The sequence below is a fragment of the Xiphophorus maculatus genome, chromosome 7 (genome assembly GCF_002775205.1).
Source record: "Xiphophorus maculatus strain JP 163 A chromosome 7, X_maculatus-5.0-male, whole genome shotgun sequence".
Lineage (NCBI taxonomy): Eukaryota > Metazoa > Chordata > Actinopteri > Cyprinodontiformes > Poeciliidae > Xiphophorus > Xiphophorus maculatus.
In genome coordinates this window covers 25,345,386-25,372,072 of record NC_036449.1, presented here as the reverse complement: position 1 = coordinate 25,372,072, position 26,687 = coordinate 25,345,386, and the positions used below count along the sequence as shown (strand labels likewise).

General features: G+C 36.3%; 1 protein-coding gene across 1 annotated transcript; it reads right to left on the bottom strand.

Moving 5' to 3' along the window:
• Positions 1 to 1,189: 1,189 nt before the first annotated feature.
• Positions 1,190 to 22,655, bottom strand: LOC102231580 (receptor activity-modifying protein 1). The gene is made up of 3 exons (XM_023336636.1): positions 22,619 to 22,655; positions 21,406 to 21,541; positions 1,190 to 1,445 (listed from the first exon to the last, which is right to left on the bottom strand). Exons 1-3 carry the CDS (start codon positions 22,653 to 22,655, stop codon positions 1,190 to 1,192), a joined length of 429 nt encoding a protein of 142 aa, XP_023192404.1.
• Positions 22,656 to 26,687: the final 4,032 nt, after the last annotated feature.

Below are 26,687 nucleotides of genomic sequence, written 5' to 3'. Positions count from 1 at the left end.
GATTCATAATAAAACCTGCACACGCTAAACCCCTTCTGTAATTGTATCAGAGCAGAGAGGCTGTGGTGTGTGTATTCAACACATTATTCAGACATTTTATTGAAAATCTCTTCACAATCACAGATTTCAGAATCAATCAGTGAAAGTCATTCCAACAGAATACGTTATATATATTTGTTTCATAACAAACATGGCTCTCTCTTTTCTTCACGAGGTTTTGGCACAAAGTACAAACTGTGGGAGTATCTCAAAGTGTGTTTTGCTGACAGGCAGGTTACAGGTCAATGAATTTATAAAGGAAAAAGAGCATTTGAAAATATCAATGAAGGACAAGTTCACACGGCACACTCTACTACACCGAGAGATCATAAATCAATAGAAACCCAAGGTTCATGATTCACAAACTGTGCTTTGGGCAATGACGATGCTCAGGAGTGTTGTGCGTTGGCTAACTTAAAGTTACCCACTGCTTTGAATCTTCTTTTTATCTGGAGTTGTGTTTTCCAATATCATCTGCCCACTGTTTAACCTATTGTAATTTTCATGGCTATATCTGTGGAAGTTCTTAAAAAGTAAGCTGGAGTTTGACGATATTTTCCAAAACGTGCTTCCTGTTACCTGAACCGAGCATCTGCTTCACCGTTCTCTGTCTTGATTTGAGGAGAACTGGTAGTGTAGATACAATACATTAAATGCAACAAAATCATGACACAATAATCACAAAGCTGTACGTACTACAGTTTAGATACAGTGTATGTATACATGTAAGGACGAGAATATTTGTGGGTTTCCTGTCAGAGCTTTTAATTGTCTGTTCGTTTGTTGTTGAAAGCACTTGTTTAATTTTTGTACAATCACATCCCGCAGCCTTTTGAGCAGTTCCTGACAGAACAAAATAGTTTTATGTACAATATACTATCACCAGTCAGTTTTCTGGTCCAGATCCAAGAGAACGTTGCAGCAAAAGGTGCTCAGTAAACCCAAGAAATGACTCCAATCTTTGAAGATGAAACAAAAATGTAATGGATGTTAATGTCTTCACAGATCCATGAAGTGGAACCTATTTTTAGGGCCTGGAGTTAATCTTTTCCTTCTAACATAATCCTTTCCCCAACACTGACACTAGTGTTACCTTGGGGGTAAAAAGCATGTTTTGACTTGTAACGCCAGTCCTCAACTGTTCCCTTTATTAAACAATCCCTTCGCTGCGCTTGCTCCTCCACACCACCAGGGCCGTCATGAGGAAGGTGACCAGGATGGGAACCACAATGAAAGGACCCAAAATGCGGTTTGGAGGGTCCCTGAGTCGTCGTCCAGACACTGAGCAGTCATGGAAGTAGTGCCTGTGGACCTGGATGAAGAACGCGTCCACCATTTGATTGGGCCAGTAACAGCTCATGTTCATTGCCAACAGGTGTGTGCAGTTTGTTAGAGCTTCATAGAATCTGCAAGGTAGAAACACACAAAGCAAACCAGTCACATACTGAAGAAAATAAATACATTTTCTTACCATTTGCTCTCCAAGAGCGCAGATTGTGTACAGTTTGCCATAAGACAAGTAGAATATTTCTAAAATACTTAACATTCCTTAAGAGAACTGCAGAGTTGGGTAATATTGCCTCTGGATGCCTTCTACAAGTGACTTCCATCATTAGTATGTAATCCATCAGGTTCATGTTTCTCAAGCTAAGAATTTACACTTTGACGTTTGATTTGAGCTACAAAGCTCAGATTTAAGATGTTCTAGTAAAGACTAACATCTTTTGTTGATGCACCCCAGCATTAGGTCATTTTTTATGCAGCAACAGCTGAAGGCTGTTTGGCATGGTACCAGCACAATAGAGCATTGTGTGCAGCTTCAGGTGGTGGGTTCACTATGTCTGGGTGCTTACGTCTTTCTTCTGCTGTTTCCTTGAAGCTTTACAAATCAGTTGTGGTAGAGAAAGAGAGAGAGAGAAAATGAATGAATTCTGGTCCTGCTGCTGGTCTAATGAGCGCCGCGGTCTGAGGGGGTGTTTCCGAGTCACGAATGGAAAGAAGACACAGCGGAGTCGAGACAGGAGGCATGAACAAAGAGAGATGCCCTTGGTTACCAGTTCACCCCATGTAGCTAAGGTTAGGATCTAATTCAACCTGACAGTGTGGCAACTTTGTGAGTTTCTGTGTGTATTTGTGTTTCTACACACAGTTCACTGAAGGACTCATGAAGCCCTATATAATTTGTGTCAAACTCTCATTTTACTATGAAGTCTGCTCAAGCACAGAGAATTTGGGTTTATGACCAGCATTCATGTCAGACACCTGGCTTTAGCGTTATCTTACAGCCATATGGGAGAGTTAGTTCGGTTATGGGGATTAAGATAAAATCTGTACTTTTGCATTTATTGCCGATAAAATATCTACATAATTAGATTACAGACCTTTAAAAAGCGTAAAAGAGCAATAATTATGAAATATGCAAAGAAATTATGACCTAAAATTTGCATGTCTGGGTTCTCACTGGGTCTTTCTCCAAAAATATGAATGTTAGGTTAATTAATCTTTTTATATTGCTCTTAGGTGGGGGTGTGCAGGTGTGTGTGTGTATGTGTGTGGTTGTCTCAGTTGCACCAAAGTTTCTGCCCAGTGACCATTCTAAATACACACCAGCCTCCCATTGATCTCAGATGAACAAGCAGATAAAGAAAACAAAAGATGGATGGATTAGCAGTATACAATCCTCCTTTTCTTTGCCAACTCCTTGTGCAACAACAAAGTCAGCTGAAGCATAATTTATTATTCACAGAAAGAAATTAAATATACATTGGTCCCCCACCTATTTGTGGTGATTTTTTTGTTGAACATAAACCCAAACTATTTGCAGAATATTTGCCAATATGTGGATTTTTTTTTAACAACATATCTAAAATATTTAAGAGAAAGTGCAGCTTAGGGAGATGAAAGGTGCAATGCTACTTAAAATGTTATTGATATTTGCAAAACAACTAATCGATGAGCGCTATTTATTTTCTTTTGATCTGATTGGCTGTACCACGAAGAACGAGATAAGGAAGACTGTAGACATTCGCTTCTGCAGTTGTGCTAGATGGTTTCAGCAGAGTGCATTATTGCATCTTAAGGTATATTTGGTGTTTGATCGATTAAAATAATAAGCATTCTTAGAAGGGTCTCAAGTATTCATGGATTTTAGGTATTCACAGATGATCGTAGTCTCTTACTCCTACGAATACCAAAGGTCAAAGTGGTAACTCTCAATATCTTGGTGGATTCATAGATAGTTTTAGCAGTGGGCATAAATGTGTAGCCAATCAAGCAAATGGAGCTTACTGTTGTCTTTCTATCCCTTCAACTTGTAAACTGTATGGGAAGGAAGCATGCCAAATGAAGTCTACAACATCTACAATCACGTCTGATAGTTTCCTCTTTGATCAGTGCTGTGAGAGTCTGCTGAGACCACTAATTGACACAGACATGTTATTGCCGACTAGTTTTTCTCACTCAAGCAGAGGCATTAGGTCCAAGTTCCTCTGGGTACTCAGTTTCAATTCTCAAAGAGACATTCCTCCGGTCAACCTGACCAGATAACACCTTTTGGGATGTGGAATGATGATAGAAAATAGACGAAGCAGTTCCAAGTTTTAAACTCCTTTGACCTTATTTAAATCTGATAGAAGAGATTTAATGCATCAAGGACTGTCATATAAATCAACAGGAGTAAAAAACAACAAAAACATATTTCAAATAAAATGATGTATTTAAATTGCAGGTATAGAGAGCTGTTAGCAGCTCCTCTGACTACATGCTGAAAACTGAATCTCCATTTTAAAACATGATGCAAAATTTATACGTGCATTCTTCTGCCATAGACTGTAAACTTAGTCTAAGGCATAAGGGACCTAATTTGAAACATTGGAAGCTTTAAGCCAGGCATTTTATTTCTAAAGGAAATAAATTATAACACTCAACATGCAAATTGTGTAAAATAAAAAGAAAAGAACAAGAAAATCATTTCAGTGAAAAAGCAGAAAAACTAAGAAAGATGCAAATCAAAAATTATAAAGGAGATATCTGGCTTAAATAAATGTGGTTATGATAAATCCCACCCCATGTATAAAACATATTGAGCAGATTAGTCTGAATTAGGCAGACAAACTGCATCCTGAGTAATTTGATCTGTTAACTGAGAAGCACAAAGTGAATAAGTAAAACCTTGATAGTGACGAAAAGGCTCTCCATTAACTGAAGAACAGAATCTGGACTGCTCCCTTATAGCATACAGACACACTCACAAAGGCAGCTAGCTGAAGAAGACAAGTCAAATGACAAATACCAGATACATGTGGTGTTTATCAAAAAATAATGATGCTTTATGACGAGAAGTGCAGCATTTATCATTGCAAACTGTTCGTGAGTCGAGTTATTCACACAGACTGCCAACAGACATCGTTATCTCCTCTGTTATAAAGTTTCACAGTGCAGTTCAGATAAATAATTCTTATTCTCAATTCGCTTGCATCCACATGCATACAACACTCCTGGCGTTCATCTTATATTCTCCACTGGTTTTCATTAAGTCACATTTTTACACCTAGAAAACTAAGACGCCATTTGGGAACGGCCTTTACAGAGAATAACCGCACATTCTAGTTATTTGTATTATTCTGCCCTCCCTATAACCTCAGACTCATATTAAATTTTAAGCAGATTAAATTCAGCCATGTTAAAGCTCTCTTGAAAATTACATACAGACCGGCGAACCTCTCTGGGGTCCCACCATGCTGCTAGTCGGGCGTTTAGTCTGGCTATCCCTATGTAAAAAACACTGAAGTCTCATGTTTTTGCATGAGGCTGCTTTGACATCGCAGCAGGTGTTCTAACATTGAGTGAAGGCAACAAATGTTAGGAATAAAACCGCAAAAATGTCAGTTTTCACTGTCATGTCTAGCAGTTTCATACCTGTAGCAGAGTTAGTTTGAAAAACCTTCAAGTTGCAATCGCAGCTGCTTCACACAGGATTTTACTGTTGCACATTCACATTAGTTTATCAACAAGTGCTAAATGAACTGAAGGGATTGTTGTCAAACTTAAAAAGGTGAATCTCTTATGATTTAGTCGTCAAACTGTTACCAGACTGCAACCAGTGAACAATTAAAAAGTCAAGCCCTGTTGTGTTTTCGGAGCTTCGACAACATCAGCCCTCAGGGATGATTCTTCTAATTATTTTTAACAGCAGCGATATGCTAATTGTCCTTTTGTTTATTATAATAAAGTGGAACATCTGATAAGATACCCCCTACAAGAGAAGTGGGTCAGGAGGCACCAAAGTCTTTTAACAGGAGCAGCAACAGGAGGATTAAAGATTCATGTAATTTCACACATGCATACCCATCCACAAAGATTTTCCAGTTTGAGTACATAACCTGATATGACTGTTCCGGTTCTCATTAATGCCAAGAGAAACTACTTCCTGACCTCCAGTCCAAATAATTTATTCCCTTAAGGTCCACTGGTAAATTACAGAGCCTGAAATCAACCTGTTTAGTAACTAAATGACAAAATTTATTGTTGCTTGTTCTGACTATGGAAATATTTTCAATTAATTTGATGTTAATGGGGAACTTCCAAACAAACAATATTTGGCTAAAATGATGCTCTTTGGCTTCCGGTGTACTAAATTGAATCTTTAATCAAAAATAATTTATAGTATTTTTATTTGTATTTCCATATGAACCAAATCACAGACATAAAACTAAGGAATGTTACTCTGAAGAAAGTTTTATGTGAAATAGTCCAAACTCTGTCCAAATATTGTAATACTTCTATTTCTTCTGCAGAAAAATTGTGCTTTAATTTAATTAAAGTTACCGTATAATTAAAAAGCTTTAAAACTCACCAGACCATTAATGGTGGCATTGTTTAATATTTTTTTTATCTGTGACTGGAGACTCAATCCTCCAAAAGATGGAAAACAGTGCTAAACTTTAAAAATATTTATTATAATATTAATATTTAAACATTATTCTTTGTGAAGTAAAGCACTGCCGTCCGTGTTGCTTTAAAATACCCCAAAGCTGTTTTTAGTTTGCTGTTTTTCTCAGCCAGTAAGAGTTCATCTTTCAAACTTTTGAAAACCTTGCCATCTTGCTTTGGATTGGCTGGAGACAGGGAGCTTTAGCTACTTTACTTTTATTTTATTATTTGCCTTGAGGCAGGAACAAATAAGCTTACCTAACTAACAAAACATTTTTCCAATCACTTCAATCTTGTTCTTACTTATTTACCAGGCTTATCTAAATTTTCTTTAAAATCCTCGTGGTATTGATGTATTTTAAGACACATCTGTAGAAGGACATTTCAAGCTCCATCACTTTTTTTTTCTTGAATTTTATATTACACAAAGAGATAAAGCAGCAGATTCCTACAGCATGTTTGGCTCCATCACCTCCACAGCAGGACAAATAATGAATGTGATTCCTGCACAGTTCTCCATTTACTGTTATTGATATTTTCATTTCCCTTTTGCCTTTTGTGAAAACCAGAATATTACACTACTGTACAGCACATTGGAAACAATATTCAAATATTGCACTTTCTCACATTATGTAACATTACACACACACAAATGTTATGTATTTCAGGTGGATTTATTTAATAAATCAACAGAAAGCAGTATATAATTGTGAAGAGGGTAGAGGAATCTGAAACGTGTGTCACGCGTGTCTTTAATCTGATATCCTTCAATAAAATCCAAGGAAATCAGCTGTTGCTAATAAGTAAATGTGTATAAATCCAACTGTCCTGTGGAGGAACAAGAGGTTCTTTAGAGAACATTAACCAATAAACAGCTTCATGAAGAGCAAACAATACAGTAAGGAAACTCCAGGGTTGAGGTAGTTTTGAAGTTTATACAAGGTTTTTTCAATCCACCATCTAAAAGTGGGAAAATAACTGGAAACCTACCAAGACCTGGTAGATTTTAGGGTGGAATTTTTTTTTTATTGTTTGTATCAGAACTTGTAGCAAGGTGCATTTACTATCTAGGTCCAAAGTCAGAGTTGGAGTCTGAAGCGCCTCCCACAATTGAGGACCTTAATTGACAAACAATTTACGGACCACATAGCACACACACAGGACCGCACAGCAGGGGCCGTCACACTCAGGCTGGTTACAGAGAGGAGAAGAGGCCAAGAAGCACTTCAGAGATCCAGATATTTTCACACCTGATATTCCAGTAGTTCAACTGGGGACCAACATTGTAACATTTGTTAAATGTTTGCTTTCACAGAGCACTGTGTTAAAAGATCCAAACCTTTAGAGAAACCCTTTCCACTTCTCGCCTGTGATGGCGCTGCACCAAGAACAACAAAAGAAAATGACACAAAAACATCTGAAAAAAACATGAGCTCAACTTCCTTCATCATGAAATGTAAACATAAAGGGAGTGGCATCAGAATTTAGTGGTTTAGGATTTCTCTTTTGACTTTGGCAAAAGAGTTGTTTTTGGTCCTCATCAATTTGATTGCACACTCGCACCTTGTCGTTTCTGGACAAATGAACAAAAGTTTGATTAGACAGGGCTGGTGTGAATCCACACTAAGTCATATACTCCAAAAAATATGAGCTTTTTTTCGGAAGTGACACAAAAGTGGGAAAAATCCTTCAGAAGTGCTGCAGTTTGCCACAGGTCATGCAGGGGACAGAGCGCTCTGGTCAGATGAGACCAATTTGAAGCTTTTAACCTGTAGAAAATATTCAATGTGCAGCACGAAACTAAAACTGCACTTTGCTCTTTTCACTTGTCATCAACTATATAAAAACATGGTGGTTGTAGCGTCATTCAGTGGACAAGCTTTTTTTTCAACAGGAAAAGAGAAGTTTTAGTCAGAGTTCATGTGAAAGTGGATGGAGCTAAATTCAAGTAATCCCAGAAGAAAACCTGATAGGAGCTGAAAAAAGGGTGGAAAAGGGTGGAGGTTCACCTTCCAGTCAAACAATAACCCCAAACATGCAGTCAGAGATACAATAGAAAAGCTTAGATCAGTATTCGTGTGATGTAAAATTTAATTTTCTAATTTTGAATCTAGTCAAAAATATATGACATAACTTGGCTATAATATCAACTTAGGGAGGCTAAATACAAATGCATGACAAGATTTTCAGATTTTTGTGTATACATGTTATTTTCAGTCATTGAAAGATGTTGTCTTTGTCTCTAACATATACCGCAAATTAAATATTTCTTACAAAATGGTAAGTGTTTTTCTGACATTGTGTTTTTAGAAGAGCTGTTACATTACTCTGATTTAACAAACTCAAACTAACTCTTGGTCTTAGTCTAATTGTGACCATTTAAAAAGTTTCAGGGGCTTAGAAACTTGTGAAAGACTTTGTATGTAGTCCATATTCAATAAACGAGAAGCCTACGTTCTGATGCAACTCATCTGAAGGATGAAAACAATCTGCTGAAAATAGTAACCTTTAAGAAGGCATTAAACATTCTTTTTATGAAGCTGACATTTCTGTTTTAAATGTGTCTCCAATTATAAAGGTTATGGTTAAATCATCATAACTTAACAAAAAATAAAGGCTTGAAAATATCAGTCTGTTTGTAATTAAACTATGTAAAATGTTCAATTTGTAACTTGAGTTACTGGAATAAAATAACTTTTCAAATATATTCTAATTCACTGACAGAGCCTGACTTTCAGGCCCCTCTGCATTGAGCTGCCTCTCTCCTCATCAGCTTCAGGTTACATCTGGTGATATCTGTGCCAGGTCTGAAGAACTCATCCTTTCTTCAGTGCAGGATAATGCAAGTTCAGCAAAGTTTGTGGTTTCATTTTAAACGACAGGCACAGCAGCTTTGATTAAAAGGGACTCTAACATATCGCTGACCTTCAGATTCCTCCCGCATCAGCAGATTTTTGCAAATAAACGTATTTTTCTTTTCATATTTTTCCTAGTTCATCAGTATTTTGCTGGTTTTATAGTATGGGGACATTTTAGCACACAAGGACAAGGGGGACACTTATGTCAACATGTTAGCAACATGGAAGTTAAAAAGTTCAGCAAAAACGAAGGAAAATCAGTCTAATATAATAAATATGTGCAGATAAATCAGGCATCTTTCCTCTGGAAGTGAAATTTTGCATCAGTATAATTATTATAACATTGCTACAAGATTTTCAATACACAGCACCACGATAAATAAAGACTTCACTAAAATATCTTACAGCAGCTTGGTTTATATGTTGCTTACATTCCATTAAATGGATTTCAACCTACTTACCTACCAACCATGGATTCTTACTTTTGTGCAATGTATTAATCAAACTTTACATTTTTATTTAACACAAAAACAAATGAATAAAATATTGCTAAATAATCTACTGAATAGACTGAAAATTTAGTTACCAAGCCTTCACTCTGCAATTCCCAATGTCTTACTCTTTGTTTATGGGAGTTTACAGGTTCCTATTTGGCTCGCCAAACCAACTTGGCCGACTCCCGTCTCATTAGTCTCTAGGAGAGTTGATTTATTTGACCTTTAATCATACAAGTTGTCTCATTGAGATCCAAGATCTCATTTACGAGATACATCCTCACTCTATCTTCGAGCTCAGCCTAGGATTTCTGATTTTAGCCCTTTTTATCTGACATCTTGGTCATGATCCATATGTCTTCATGACAGGTGAGGGTGAAGGAGAGACGAGTTTGCTTTTCAGTTCAGCTCATTTCTCACCAACAGAGCAGCATCTCCTTTACTGCAGAAAAGTCTCACAATCTGTCTATCCATATTCCACTCTCAATACCATCAAGTGAGCAATCCATCTTTGCTGTGAAACGCTCAAGTGCACCTTGAAGGTCATAGTTTGACGACCCCAACAGAAACCACATCATCTGAAAAAACACCCTTCACTACACAACTACACCTCAGGATTGATTGTGACGAATCATTTCTTTCCAGTCTGCACTGGAAAGAAGTTTGACTTCATGACAAGAATGTGGACATGACTCTTGCTTTGGGTACTAATGCTAAAAATTAATAATGTTCTATAACTCGGTATAAAGAGCCCCGATTTTACATGTATGACGTTTGAGTTTACAAATGTGATTTGTCAGAGCTCTTTGACAGACAAAAACAGAGCATTCTAACAGATTCCCTCTTTCATAACTCGTCTTCATTACTCGCATTCAGAGCAGAGAGAGTTTATCCGTGGTTGCTTGGAGAGATCAATTTAAAGAATAAATGGAGAGAAGCCTTCATCTCATACCAAGGAAATCCAACAAAAACTAGGCCAAACTGTCACTGCAAAGCAAATCAAATAAAATGTTCTTTATATTGGTACTTTGGTATTCTGCTTACTTCTGCAACTATTTTTCTTTCCTGTCTCTGTGTGCGTATGTGTGTCACTTTCTCTCCAGCATAAAAAACAAATGTGATAAAAATCCTCCATGAAGTTTAATAGTTGTGTGCTTTATGTGGTGAAGCTGTTTTTTAATTATTTGTTTAATCTTACTGGCCACACAGTCACATAGTTTTTCACTGCCATGATGAGAAATATTATCACTTTTGAATAGAGTACTGATGTTTTTATAAATTGCTTTAGCTTAATTTAATTTGTTTACCAAGGTCATAAAAATGTTTTTGTGACTAAGTTCATGCAGTCTACGCAGAGTGAGTTTAGATTTATGCTTCACAGGGTAAATGTTTATTCTCTCTAATTTCTCATTGTTAGACTAGAACCTCGTAATAGTTTTAACTTGGTAAACCATAATAACTGCTATTGCTGTTCTCCAAAGTACCAAAAGAAGGCTTAATATTTGCAAAGCAGTCAAAAGCAGTGCAGCATTTCTGTAAGCCAAGACTCATTTCCTTTCAGGTAGTGAAATCTATTTAGACAAATATGATAATAGAGACTTTTTCATCTCATCGGAAACCAAAAGGATTGTAAATGCCTGATGGTTCCTGTATCCCTGTTGGATCAATATATCTGTGAATATATTAAAAATTTCTCCATGATGAAGATGCTGATTGGCATCTTCATCTTTTTTTGTTTGAGAGGCAAAAATTGAAAGAATACTGACAATGGAAATTACCCACATTTCAATCTAACATCTCTTTCAGCATTCCAGTAGCAAAACTGTGTGAATTGTTTTTTTTTGTTGATATCATGGGAGACAATGTTCTGTTCATTTTCATAAAAAATAAAATTGTCAGATGTTGAGCATAAATTTCCAAACAGAACTGAGGAACATTCCAGAGACTGAAGTTATTTGTATTTGAGAGGAGGCAGTGCTGACAGACCATCTCTGAGGCATACACTATGATAAATGGGAGTTTAAGTTGTTGCTATAAAACAATGTCATCAGTTCACTTACAACTATAAAACCATGCTGTCTCACACTGGTTTGTGGTTTGCTCAATTGAGGACACGCTGTTCTGTTCTGACTTGGTAAAACGTCCTGAGATCCAGATCCAGTTTACTTTTTTAATCCATCTCAATTGCTGCTAAAACTGGTCCAAATTATGTCTTCTGGAAAATATCAACAAAAACAAACATACATACGAACAAATCTCAGTTTTCAACCAAATATGGAAATATAAGTTTCAGCCTAGATGTCTATGAACCATTTGGACTTAACTATTAAGCAATATTCCATTTCAATATTCAAAATGTGTTCGTCTTAAGTGCTTTTTTCATAAACAGTAATGTAAACAAGCAAACTAAAAGTATATATATTGCCAAAATATGTGCACTAAATAGAGCAATGTATGGCATCATTTACCAGCCAAGGTCTGACATTTCTCATTCAAATGATTATCTTGGAGTGTCTGCTTAAAACATGAAAAACATGCAAGACGTTACGTTCTGAAGGAAGCTGAAAATAAAATAATTACTAGCCCACATTATGTCTATATTGTAAAACTTGCAAAGAGCCTGAATATACAAGGATAAATATTGTATTATTTAGATGTTTATCGCGTTTATGTTAAAATATTCTGTATAGTAGTTGAAGAAAAGTTAAACAAAAAGTTTAAGAGAAAAAGAAAAACTCCCACATTAAAGTTTGCAACACAATAAAGAAAATCTTTCATTTCTTTGCTGTATTAATGTGAAGTCTGACTACTAGATAAGGCTCAGTTAAGGGAAAAACATCCTGTAAGATTTAGTTTGAAGTTAGGTTTAAGTAATGAAGAAAAGTCTGCACATTAGGAATAAACAATATAGATGAGGAGGATTAAAAAGATTTAGACTTTGAGCTGTTTTTGCAGGAAGAGATTAAATTGTTCTGTTTTCTTAAGGATTAAAGACAGAAGGAATGCAGCTTTGTAGTGGCATGACTGTATAGATTTTGCAATGAATGTGTTCCAGGAGGAAAGAAAAAAGAAAGAAGTTGCTTGTTTTCAGAAATAAGTACATTTTTTTAAAGAAACTAAGATGCCTATCCATCCGTCTCTCTCTATTCCTACGATCCTTGTCCTAATTTCATCAGAGTTTATTGCATAACAGCTTCAAGTGCGTAGCAGTCGGAGCAAAGCTGGATATTATCCAGTCATTAGTTATAAAAACACGCAGCAATCCATTCCTAATCACCCAGTAATCAGCCTCTTAATTCATACAGCTCCACAGAGACAGAGCTTCTGTAAGCTTTCAACACTACTTAGCTCACTAGATGTTCTCTGGCCCGGCTTCACGAGTAACCTGATGTGAATTCACTCACCACGAGGGTTTTTAAATTATTCGAGACAGCTGACAGCATGCATGACTGATTGACCAAAATACCCCTTAACAATAACACAGCCTGAAAAGCTCGCCCATAACAAAGGAGTGGAGTTATTTTTACTGAGAGCCTGAAGTACTGAGGCCAAGGAGACAATTAGTATTACTGAAAAACAAAATATTGGCATTTGGATTCGTTATTGCACTGTGTTCTGGATCTCTAGCCTATGCTACCGTGCTGACTCCAGACTTGAAGCAATACTGGTCATCTAACTATGACACTATCTCACAAAAGCTTTTAAAACTTTGGAAAAATCTAATAACATTTACAATATGGCATTATAGTAGGTACATAATGATGTTCTAATTAAATATATTTATATTGGCATAACAATCCAACCTAATCTTTGATCTATCTATGAAATAACATGAACTGGCTTTGGGATTAATTACCAACAAATTTAGTGAAATGTTCTTGAATAACTTTGTGTTTTTTTCTGTGTGGAGAATTAGTAATGAGAGTTTCCTTGGTTATATGTTTGGTATCACTGTCTTGCTTGCTCAGTTTTATCCTAAAATCCTTGTCAAGAATGTCATTCCTTAAGCTACATCAGGTCTGGCTGTCAGTATGATATGCTAAACTCCAAAAGTGTGTGCAACCTCATTCGCCCTCTAATAAGAGTGTGTGCAAAGACGGAGCGTTTGATGTCGGTCTCATCTGACCAGATCATATTCTTCTCAGTATTTTGTTGATTTGTCAAATGATCTAACATGATTTTTCTTCAGCGGTGGAGTCTTGCATAGAGGACATGCAAAATTGTCTTTGAGTCTCGATGCATTTCTTATTGTTTCCACTGAAAAAAACTGTTTATTTTAACTGCGTATCTATTTAAACTTCTCTGCATGGTCCTTGTCCTTTGAGGAACTTTTCAGACTTTTCTTTTGACTCCTTTGTCATTAGTATTGTGAGGAGCTGATAATCTTATTGGCTGCTTTATTGTAAAATGATGTTCTTTTAACTTCCTTATGTGGTACTTTTAAATGTGGACAGAATTACTTTCTAAATATTGACAGATTTAAGTATTTTCCTTGGTTTTGCATTTCATTTTTTGCACACTTCATTACCATGTAGTGTGAATAAATCTTCCTTAATGTATTTATTGAAGAAAACATGGATTATGGAAATTGGTACCAATAAGTCACATTTCTTCCATAGTTTGGCTGGTTTCGCGACTTATTTTAGACAGGTGCAACTGATGTATATCTTTCCTCTTCATGACACATTTTTTGGTTGATGGATAATGTCCCGCACATGTTTGACAATTTCTAAATGAATGTGACTTATAATCCAGCGCAACTTGTTTTTTCTCCTCTTTATGACATATTTTTTGACTAATGTGACTCATATAAAAGTATACTCTGGAGCATCTTGTAGTCCGGAAAATGAACAGGCAAAAATAGTTTGATTCCTGAAAATGTTTGACCTCAACACTTTTGGTTTTATCATCCACTTCATAAAGTTATCACCTAGTAGCTCTTTAAATGGCAGTCACTTATTAATTTCTTGACTAATCTCAGACATTCTGGTAAGGTAAATATAATATACCAAATATACCAAACTGTGGTGAAAGTCACTTAACCCAAAAATCCAAACTGACTCTTTAACATCGATTCAAGACAGGAAGGTCAATCAGCTCAGAAAATGTCGTGGTCTTCATCCTTTTTATTAATTTCTGTCACCATCTCAACCGTCAAATGTCAAGATGAAACCGGCTCTTATGACGATTGCCTCGGGACATCAAGATGAAGATTTTTCTCTGCTGAAGATAAGAAATTCATGTATGGAAATGAAATATAAAGGAACCCTTAGATCAAAGCTATCATGGATTCAAGCAGACATATCAAAACGGCAGCTGCTCAGGCAAGACTGCCGAAATCTGGCTTTCATGGACCCCTTTCCTTCAATGAAAGCACTAAACAGGAAGATTGGCAGGAACTGGAGCCAAAGATCCTCAAGTAAAGACAGGTAGTCCAGTAGAAATTGTGTGTCTATCTGAAATGGCATGATTTATTATTTGAATCACAGAGATTACTGCTTCAAATGACCTCATAACACAGTAAAGAGGATCGATACTAAAATGGGCAAGCATTAAATTTAGGGTAATAAAATAAAAAATTATAGACTAAATGTTAGCTGTGCAACAAGCTGTACACATACTGAGCAAACTGCTCAAACACAAATTGGAGAAACACTTCGACAGAACAGTTTGTCCCAGTTTTATAAACCATTTCCTGCAAGTAAAACATAAAAAAACACTTATCACAGCTAAAACACAGTAAAATCGAAGCATAATTGCATCACAAATAAACAATTTCATTTTGTCATGTGTCTCATTTTGTATTTCATTTTCCGCTATGGTAATGGTTGGAAGGATTTACTTTAGCTGCATTTAAGGCTGTCAGAAATAATCAGTTTTCTACAAAAACTTATTATTAAAGCACCATTTCACAACAAATGTCATCATGAGGGACTTTGCAAAAATTACATTTTAATTAAACAAAACAATAAATTTACCTGAAAACAGTGATCTGGAGAGAGGGATCTGGAGTGTTTTATAAAGGTGGCGTATTCACAAAACTATGAAACGCAAAAATCTATAAAGCACAGACTTAATATGGGTTTGCTCGCACTCTGTTGTAGCTGAATGTCCAGTCATATTCAATAAATTAGGACATGCATTTAGATGAGACTTGATTGTTAGATTAAAAGTACCATTTGAATATATCAACCTTTAAGCGAGTATTAAATATACTTTCCATTATGTCCACATTTCTGTGTTAAAAATGTGATTTTTAATTTATCTAGTGTAATACTTTAATCTTAAATGTCATATTTTCATTAACTGTGAGCAGGGGCGCCGCCAGGAATCTTGGGCCCCATGACAAACGATTTTTTGACTCTATTTGATGCACAAAAAGCATCACAATTTTAAAGGCTTGCAACTGCCTTGTTTCTATGGTCCAATACTGATACTAGGACAATATTTACTACTCATGAATTTTACATACATACATACAACAGTTCACATACAGTATGGAAGTAGGTTGATTACATTTCTTCTATTACTGAAATGTCTCTCGACACAAGCAACAGTCACAGGCAAAGTGCAAAATATGCATAAAACAATCCAGACTTCTCAAGAAATGCTATGTAGTTGCATTTTATTCAAGCTGCAGTATATAACTTTAATAAAAAATATGTTTTTCTCCACATTTGTGGAGTTGTCATCATGTCATGCCAGTTTGTTATGAGACAGATCAGGGCCGGCCCCAGCCTCCATGGGGTCCTAAGCGAAATGTGGTTTTGTGGCCCTCTAGTTCTGCTAACAATGTGGACTGGCTGCAATCAGCAGTCCGATCATTAGATCATTCACACACCTGCTATAAACTTATTGCATCTCTGGCAGTGCTGTTTACATTATATACATGTATAATAGGATACATTTATTGGCCAATTGATTTATCGACCAGTTGATTTCTGGGTGCCGACTTCCTTAATTTTGGAGGAACGTGATTGGCCGATACATACACTTGAAACCCATCTTATCCCCTAATCTTATCTTCGTCAGCAAAGGTTTAAAAATCAGCCTCTGTCCTCTTCTGCTCTACAGTGAGAGGTTTGACTGACAGACCTGACAGACCGGCCCACCAGGTCAGGTCTGCACGTTTGCATTTAACAATATTCACCCCACTGTTGCCAACTCAGTGACTTTCTTGCTATATTTAGTGACATTTCAGACCAAAAAATTAATATTAGCCAAAATCTGCTGCTGAACACCGTCACCGTCAAGTGCGCTAAGCAGGAACGAGCCATTTTATGCAGATCCAGAGGAGAGTTCAGTGCAAATATGGATGTGTGCTTTTTAGTCTGTCAGTGGTGACATTTAATTTTTACTTAGAAAAACAATTTTAGAAAACACAATATGATTAATTTTGCAATTGACAGGACCCCATTTTATTTAATTTCTATGAAAAAAAAATTTTGGAGGGCCCCCTGTTGGTCAGGGGCCCTTGGTATTCTCCTAACTTTCCCCCTATCTGGCCCCCCTGACCATGAGAAAATCATCACAATCATCAGAAATGAAGACTTGAAAACATCAGTCTGTCATTTGGTTAGTATAGTTAACTGAAATGAGTATTTCAAAAATATTCTAATTTATTCAATATGACTGTATATTTAAGGTTGTTGTAACACTAAAAGGTGAACCTCAGTCTCAAGTCTTTTAATTGTTGTAATTTTTCTTTTCCAGGATCCTTTTTAGTGCCATCCAACTTTGTAGCAACTCTAACCAGACTCCCTTTCCTGGCTGAAGAACAAACATTCCCCACAGGATGATGCTGCCACCACCATGTTTCACCAAGTTGATTCTTAGTGGTAAGCATTGTTCCACATGTTCACTGATGTGTGTTAGTAACTAAGGCAAACAAATAGATTAATTTAGGACATAGTACGCCTGTGCTGCCTGTGCAGGGTTTGCTTTAATTTGAAAAATCCTCTCAATCCCGTGTAGTTTACATTTCACCGACTTCCCAGGTGCAGACTAAATATCTCAACATCATCTCTGCGTAGGCAGTGACCTCCACCATGGTGGGCGTCCTGTGTGGCATTGAGAAGTTCCTGGTTTGACCTCACATAGGCTGCAGAGCAGTGAGAACTCAAGCTGCTGAATGTAAAATAAAGTCAGGATGGAAGTGATATAAGCAGAAGGAAATAAAATGAAGTCAAAAAAACAAACTTGTGTAACAAAAATGATGCATACTCCACGCCTCCGCTTGATTTATGTTATGAAACTGGTTTTGTTGACTAACCTGAAACGAGTGTCTGATCATGATCAGCAGCTGGGGCACGGCTGATCAATCAGAACGCACCTCTAAATATGAAATGAGATGTGATAGTGGCACTTTATGAAAGAGGAAAACTAATCATATGCATTATTAAGTTTCCATTTTGCAGCTTTTTGTTTATGGGGTCTCGAGATGCCAGCCAGCATCTAAATCTAAAGAGGAGCCATCAACATGTTGGAAAATGATCAAGCTGAATCGAATGGCGACATGTTAACGTTCCTCGCCACAGCATGAAGGTTATGTCTCTCCATCTGTCTCCTGTTTGCAGCAGCAGAGTTGTCATAATTTCCACCTGCTGAATTTTTTGGTTTGTGCTCAAAGAAATTCATCAACAGACAGATAAAAACATGTTTCTATCCAAAATAGATATAGCAAAAGCAAAAAAGTATTTAAGGAAGTAAATTTACATCTGGGTAACAATAGACTTTGTTTTGATTAAACAGTGGCTGCCATCTGTTATATTACAAAGGTTCAACACTGCATTAAATCACAGACCCGCATTAAATCACAGCCATCCTTTACATATCAGTCAGCAGATACTAGAATGTAGATATGCTAATGTTTGACCTTGACTATAAATAATTGCCTGCAGCAAAGTTATTGACATCAAAATGAGTGCTGACTGTACAGTACAGAGCTGAACGCGTACACTTTACTTGGAGTCAATAACTTATTTTCCCATACAGACTTTAAATAAGCGTGAATAGATAACATTTAGAAGTTTTAAAAGTCTTATGAAGTTGTCAGCATGAGTTGAAGATAGTTGTAAAATAACAAATATCTAATTTCTACAATATTTCCTTTGGGATTCATCAATTGGTTGAAACGTGATGGCCTGATGTCACTGCTGTTTAAAAACATGGATTATATTTTTTGTTTTGTGCATCTTTGTATATCACAAATTAAACTTTCCTTATGGAATCTTATCTTTTTTTGACAATTTTGAGCGGAGTTGGTAGCAAATGAGGGCTTGTTCGGGATGATTTTATACGTATCAATATGAGAGATGCAAGCATATTGCATATTCATTATTAAATCAATTAAGCGGTCACACAATTGTGACTTGAGTGGATATTTTCAAGACTTTGAAGGCCTTGAGGATATTGAAAAGTAGGTTAAATGCTCTTTAATCATATTTTGCTGAAGGTTCAAATGAGCACTTTGATGATATCCACAGCAAAATAACTGAAGAAAATGTTAGCTATGTCAAATATGAAATAAAGTACTTTATATTGGGCAAACCTCAGTTTTACTGTTGGAGTAAGAAATGTTTTAGTGTTTATTCAATGTTTAGCAGCTTTGAAAGAATAGTGGTTGACTTCCTTTAACTCAACAGATCGCAAGTCCAAGAATAGCAGCATGGTGATTATCATCAGACGGAACCTTTAATTTATCGATTGTACCAGTCTCATTGTTCCTGTCTACTCCATCAGTCTCAAAACGTCCAATTTACAATCTGAATGGCAGTGAGGCCCTGCAGTATTGAGCTGTGAGTAATGCTGCTGTGACCTCTGCAGAGCTTTTCTCTGCCATTTTCTCATTTCATGCTGGGCTTTGAGGCGACACGTCAAAATATTGACAGGAGAACACACAAGGCCTTTACACACGGTGTGATAACAGTACCATGGCTGCTTGGCAGACTAGGGGAAAACAAATCTCTCATATGTGTCACTAATATATGAGTGGAACTGGAAAATTTTAAGAAACAATGGAAAGAATATTAAAGTAAGCAGCAGTCTTCATGATGCGAAGGGGAATAATGGAAGTGGAACAAATGTGACAGAAAGCAGCAACGTGACAGTCCCAGTAAACAATCGTCGCAAATGAAAAAGAAAACTTTAATTTAATTCATTATTTACTGCTGAAAAAAGTGTCAATGGCTGCTCAGTTGGTATCACTGTTGTGTAGCAGCCAGAAGATGCTGAGTTTGATTTCTGACCAGAGTTCATTCTGCCTGTAGCTTGCATGGTTTCCAGGTACTCCTGCTTCCTCCAACAGTCTAAAAACATTAGATTAACTGGTCTCTCTGAATCAGTGTGTCCATGCTTTGTTGTTACCCTGTGATTGATTAACTAACAAAGAGCTTGATTTGTTTGACAAGGTGCAGTATGAAAGCAAATTGCATCGGCTAAAAGTGTAACAAATGTTGCATCTTTGAGTCTAGTGGACTATGAGGTCTGAAAACACCCTACATAAGTTTTTCTATTGAAATAAAATTCTTTCTGTTAAAGACAGTTTTCAGAATGTTAATGAATTTTGTCTCAAAGAAAACTATATCAATCTGATTTTGAAATTTAACAAATCAATAGAAAAGAATTTTAAAAAGCTGCAAAATGAATCTCCCATTGCCGCAACTCCAGAAAAATCTAATGAGTCTGATTTACTCTGACTCTTGAACATTTTAGAAACCATAATGTTCAGCTTTGAAGTAACAGACTTGTCATGTTTTATTTCTTTTTACCAACTAACTTAGATCAATGACTGCTTTCTAACAGTGGTGATTGCACGTTTTTCTCAGAGTTATGTGTATATATGTATATGAGACCTTGGAAGGATTCATAAAAGTAAGTTGGACTGTAATACCACTGACTAATGTCTACAGCAATGGCTTTAAGAGACATAGTTGAGTGTTTTATGAAGAGGGAGCTGAATATAAACTGACTGAAGTGACAGCTGAAGACTGACAAGAGGGCTGAGGAAGCAGGTCGCCTCTTGACAGTAGAGACACTCTGAGGAGCCGAGAGACGAGGCAAACTGGCCAGACGCTCACAGGAGACACTCACACAGACTCCAAATGTCACTCGATGTGAATTAGAGATCTCCGAAGGCGGTTCGCCCATAAAGAAGGGGTGAGAGGGGCTAACATTCCTGATGGTTGACCTTTTAACTTAGACAGACTATATTCCACATTTTCAATCCTTCATTCACTGTAGTGTTTTGTTATCCTTTACTTTTCTCTCAAAAAAGTGAAAAAGAAAATCTACATCTGTACTGAAAAGAATTGTCGATTAAAACTCTATTTAGAGGAGGTTTTCCTTCTTTAGCATAATCATTGTTTTGTTTTCCCAAACCGTTCTTCTTTCAAACAAGAATCTCAGTCAAAGATCAACTTTTTTTGGAGACGCCAAATTGGATTCTCCCTCCAGGATCACAGACAGATGAGCGGCATCAGAGTAAAAACGCACATTTGATTTGAGAACGTTTGATGAATACATCACGTTGTGACAGTTTTACTGTTGGAGTAAGAAATGTTTTAGTGTTTATTCAACTGATTAAACTAACTGATTTTAAATGATAATCTTTTGGAACAATTTGAAAAAATGTAGCCTAAAGCATCTTTTACTGTGAGTGCAAGGATAATATTTGTGCATGCACAAAGATCTTTGTTTATGCCAAAGGCATGCAGCTTTTGTTCTGGCTGACTGTGTGTGTTTCCTCTCTGTTTCTCACCCTCCACTTACTCGCTCTCTGTTGTCGCACTCAGTTTTTAATCAACTGTTGGAATCCAACCAAAGACTTGGACAATCATAAAGAGCGGCAATCAAATATAAACAAGTTCACAGCTTTTTCTTTTTTTTTTCATAATACAATATAACAATGCATCTCTGTTTATTTCTGCAATAAAAACGTGTTTATTCACCTTATTGCAATAAAACCCAACATCAGCGAGTGCTGGATGTATACCTCAGACGTGAAGCTCATTATGCTGTTGTTCTGCAAGAGTAAGTCTGTTTTCATTTCTCTCCTCTGTGCATGTTTGTGCTTGATTACTCACTTGACTGTGTCCTCCCAGCTACACCACTGACTCTGGCCCAGTTCCTGCATGTCTAGCCTGAATTTGGTCAGGCAGAACTCCTCGATCACGTACTCGTAGTGGGCTCCACATCCCAGCGCCGGGGAACACTGAGCCACTGGTAAGAGCACAGTGAGGGAAAAAAGAGAAAATGAAGAGAACAAAGAAAAAAGGGAGATAGGAGTTAAAACTTGCTATGGGTGTAATTATATCCCAGCATGATACAGAAAGCTGGATTCAAAAATATATGTTTAAAATAATGTAGCACATGAGTTTTAATCATAGCAATGATGTTCAAGTCACCACAGTTGTAACATATTCAGTAAATTAGAATATACTTTCAGTTGAGGCCCATTATTATTATTAAAGGTATTATTATTATTATTATTATTATTACCTTTTGAAAATGTATAACTTTCATGCAGGCATTAAACATACTTTTCATTAAGGCTATGCGTCTATATTAATTTTTTTATTGGTATGATGTAATATTTCAATTTTTATTAACTGTAAGCAGAAAATCATTATATTGTGTTTCACTTAATGAAAAAAAAACTGAAATAAATTGACTTTTCAGTAATATTCTAATTTATTTAATGGGTGTGTATAGATGAAGTACACCCTCTTCACTTCTAGCGCCTTATGTATAAAGACACAATTGAAATGATTTGGTGAAATGAACAAAAACATATAATATAATACACATGTTCAGTATTTATTAAAGAAATATCTTTAAACATTTCCTTATTCTCAGTTCTGTTTGTGGTAATCTAATTGTGCTCTCTGCTGTTTGTTATGTAAATCTGCACTTTTCTCCATCAGCTATAGAATCTTTCATCTCTCTTTTATATCTGGACAAATATCTGTGTTTTTATTTGATAATAATTGATAACTGGTAACTTACTCCGCTGCTACATTCCACCAGATTCTCTTGCCACCAGAAAAACTGAGAGTTGTTTTGTGGAAATTTTTTATTAGATTTTTTTAAGAATAATATTGTTATTATTCTGTCTATTTCTTGTCCCTCATCTACTGATTTGACCTTTAATGACTTTGAACTTCACAAACAAATAACCTGCAGCCTGGTTGTTTTCTTCCCACTAATTCATGCACTTTTTCCCTCCCAGTAATGCTTTCCATCCTACCAACCATGAGTTCATTCCAGAACAACCTCTGAAAGTTGTTTTCCACCCACTTCTCCACTCCCCTGTCTCTGCTCTCACTTTGCTCATTCTCCTCATTAGAGGTTAATGATAACTCTCTGTTCTGTACTAAGCTAATGTCTGGATCTCCTAAGTCCTCTATCTAAGAAACCTGAATGCAGCTGATACTCTGAAAGCTGTGTGCTGACCTCGGAGATGTTCAAAGAAAACACAATAATTCCAACTGGTTTTAAAGGTTATCAGTCATTTTATCCCCCACCACTTTGCAAAAATGGCTTTTTACAAAGATAATATTAATGTTATCTTAAGGTCAGACTATTCTCCTTACAAACAAAACTCCTTCATATTTCACTTGCTTCACCTACATTTCTTTGTAGACAATATTAACAAAACACCACTTTAGGCTTCATTAGACCTTTTTTTCCCCATTCAGCCTCATTTCATAGCACATATAATTGTGAGGTACTAATTTCTTAGTTTTGGTTTGGGAAAGTTTTACAATATGATCCCTATCATATAAACTTTATTTATGTACTACATTTAAAAACAGCAAGCCCTGATCAAAATTATGAACATAAACATGCAAAAACAAAACAAAAGTAAAAGCAAGAATGTACACCATAGACATATTTTTATCAACCAGGGATGGGAGTGCATAATATATCAGAGAGGAAAAACATTTCTAGATTTTAAAGGGACAGTATTATGTAATTTCTAGGCACATACTACCATTTTATAGCACAATAAAGTAACTATTATCTTCAGTTGTCATAAAAGTGCTGTATATGTCAAACATGACAAAAGAAACAACAGATTTTATACTTTATGCTCTTTGCAAGGATTTTAGGAGCATTGGACTGAGAAGCAGATGCAGTTCCACTAGGTGTTTGCTAATTTCTAATTTGGTTTCGTTGTAAACCATGCATACATTCACAACACAGATTACAATAGTATTCTAGAATAGTAAGAAAAACTTATACACCTTCTGCAACTTTTAAAATTTCAAAAAGGAAATTTTGCAGGATTTTGAACACAACTGCAAATGTTTTTCTTCTGTCACATCTTGAGCTTTTTAACTGTCTGAAAACAAAAACAGGAAACATACAAATGAGAGATGACTAACCACAGATTTGGACACATTGATATTTAGTGTATGAATCCAGAACAAAGAAATAATTTAGATGGAAGAGTCTAAACTGCAATACTGTGATGCTCTAATAGTTACCTAATTGACAAACTGTATGTAGCTAAATTCTAGTGAATTAAAACTTAACAAATGGACATTAACTGTCTCATGCAGGGATTGTAATTTTAGCTTTTTTGTTTTACTCTAAACTGTACTTCCTGTGAAATGAAAATTTGTACAAAACCTCTGAACAGAGAAAACTATTTATAGCGAAACACGTCTTTATAAAAGGATATCAAATCGAGAAGTCTCTCAGGCATATACACATCCTTATATGTCAGAAAAACAGTCTGCATGGCCAGAGCCAAGCAGTTTGCTGTAAAAAGAAGACCTCTGGCAAACCATGCAATCATAAAGGCCAGGTGGCACTTTGCACAGGCATCCAAATAAAAAAAGTTTTGGAACAACGAGATATGCACACATCATTTCTTCTCTGAATATCCTGAACTAGACAAGTCAGTGACCTGATGATAATCTAGCCATGTTGCAGTCCACTTCCTGAAGACCAGACTGAGAGCACTTGGCGGCTTCAGACAACTTCACCCAAAAATGTACTTTAATAAAGGTTAGACTTCGAGTTAGGAATAAGTCAATGGCAAATAATACTTTCCAGGGGTTCACCAGTAGGGAATTGTTGGACTGTTGGGTTAAAAAAGTTCCACCGGTCAACTCTTAGTTATGTTTAAACATGTTAAATTTAAAAGTTTTGACTCCACTTATGAACATAGATAAAAAAATGTTAAATATTCCCTGTTGGAGCTGTATGTTAGAGAGGAGGGAGGATGGAAGATGAAAAAGAAGGTCATGAATATTAAACAAAACTTGTTTACATTCATATAAAGTGGTTGGTGTTAAAGGAAGCTGGGAAGTCTTTTCTCCATCCCTGCAGAAATCTAGTCAGGGATGGAGAAAGAGTGTTTTTGAGTGAACAGAGATAAAGAGGAGAAGAGAGATTATGTTGGTCATTCCTGAGGAATCTGAGATCTTCCAACTAAAAGAGAAAACTGAACTGTAGAACTGAGCAGTTTGTTCAACTTAAGGAAAAATAAAGTCTGCTGGAATGCAAGCTGCTACCTCCCACATGTTCTGACTTCACCACATAAAGAGTAAAATACTCCCTTTACTTATTATGAATGTCCTCATGAAGGGAAAATTGGTTGTCAGACCTTTCCAAAATAATTATTTCTTTAAACTCAAATCAATCAGGGTTTGGACAAATGGTAGGTAGTATTTTTCTAGTGATGTAATTTTCCATTATAATTATCCTTGTCCCATTCTGGAAGTTTATATTATAGAATCGTTTTCATCAGCCTAACAACCCAAACCATACTAAGGATGATTTGGAGACCCTGCCAACAATCCCAGCATTGTTTTTCTTTTTGTTAAATCTGACATGGCTGCTATCTGTCTATTTTTATTAACACCCAAATATGCATTTGTCCTGATTTTCTCAATCTATAAAAAATAGTTTTAAAGCACATTGTTCACATTAGTGACAGAAAAACATTTTTCAGCCAATTCCCTCACTGTAAAAGTATTTGTACAAGGAAATCTTCTAGTGTATATTGGACCCTGAGGCTTACTGTGCATTAAACATCCATTCCACTTGAGTGGGCTAATTGAAGCCTGATAATGAAGGCTCAATAGAATACATGCTGATGAGCAAGAAAGCCTGGAGGATGCAAGAAACTGCATAATCATGCCAACAGTTTGGGTATACAATGGAAATATAAGTTATTGTTAGGACAGAACAGTGGAGGATTATCTCATTGTATTCACAAGCAGCCAACAGTTTTTGCTTGACAGATAAATTGTTTAGCTACTGTGGAAAAAGTAAATCATGGGTGACACAGGGTGATTGGACATATTTTCCTTTCTGCTCTCAGTTTCATTTAATTTGGACTCCATATTGGCTCAGTGCAGAAAACCCCAGGCTAGGATTCAAACCAAGGACCTTCTTCTTGCAAGGCAATCAACTACTCCACCATGCAGCAGCAGGTAGAACAGTATTTATATATTCAGCAATTGGCTATATGTAAACAACAAACATAGTGTTTTATAAAATGTATTGCCTACTATCCCTATCAATGTTAACATGTGACTAATCTAAAAAGTTATACCAAATACATTTTGATTTAGTTTCTAGTGCAATATCTTAGTTCACTTGAAATGAGACAAAACCAAGTTATAAGTAACATTTCAGTGAGATATACTGTAGGCGATTGCTTCAAGTCAAAAATTCCTTTATATTCATAAAAAAGTACTACTTCCATTGGCAGATTATTTCACTTGTAATACAGAAAAAAATGTCTTATAAGTGAAATTACTCACCAATGGAACTACAGTAGTAGCTGTTCAGTTAATGGAAGCATAAAGATCCTGGGGGCTTTTTGCAAAGTTTACATGTGCACAAGTAGATTCTTAGTAGCTGGCACGGTTTTCTCCCACAGTTAAAAAATAAAACTCTAAATTGTTTTTGATGTGTGTCTGCCTGTCTGCATGGTTGTTTGTCCGTTTACCTCTATGCTGCCCTGTGATAGACTGGCTACCTGTTTGCTTGTGCCCTGCCTTTTGTCCATTGATGCCTGGAGACAGGCAACAGCCTTCCCCCATGGATGGATGGATGCTAATGGAGTAGTGGAAATACTATGTTTTGTTGTCTGTGTTGGTAATAGTTGGTAATAGTGTTGGTAGACGCTCCCATCAGTTGTTTTTATTGATGGTAGAAAACAAACCATTAAGGAGGTGTTCAAAACCAGATATCTCCTAAAAGGAAAAACACCTGCCGGCATTGCTTCCATCAACATTTTTCATCTTTACAGCAACGTATCTCGGCTTTTATCACTTCATTTCCCACACTGTGACTCAGGTGTTCAAATCAATTTTGTCCTCCAGATACTCATAGTGAAGCAGGG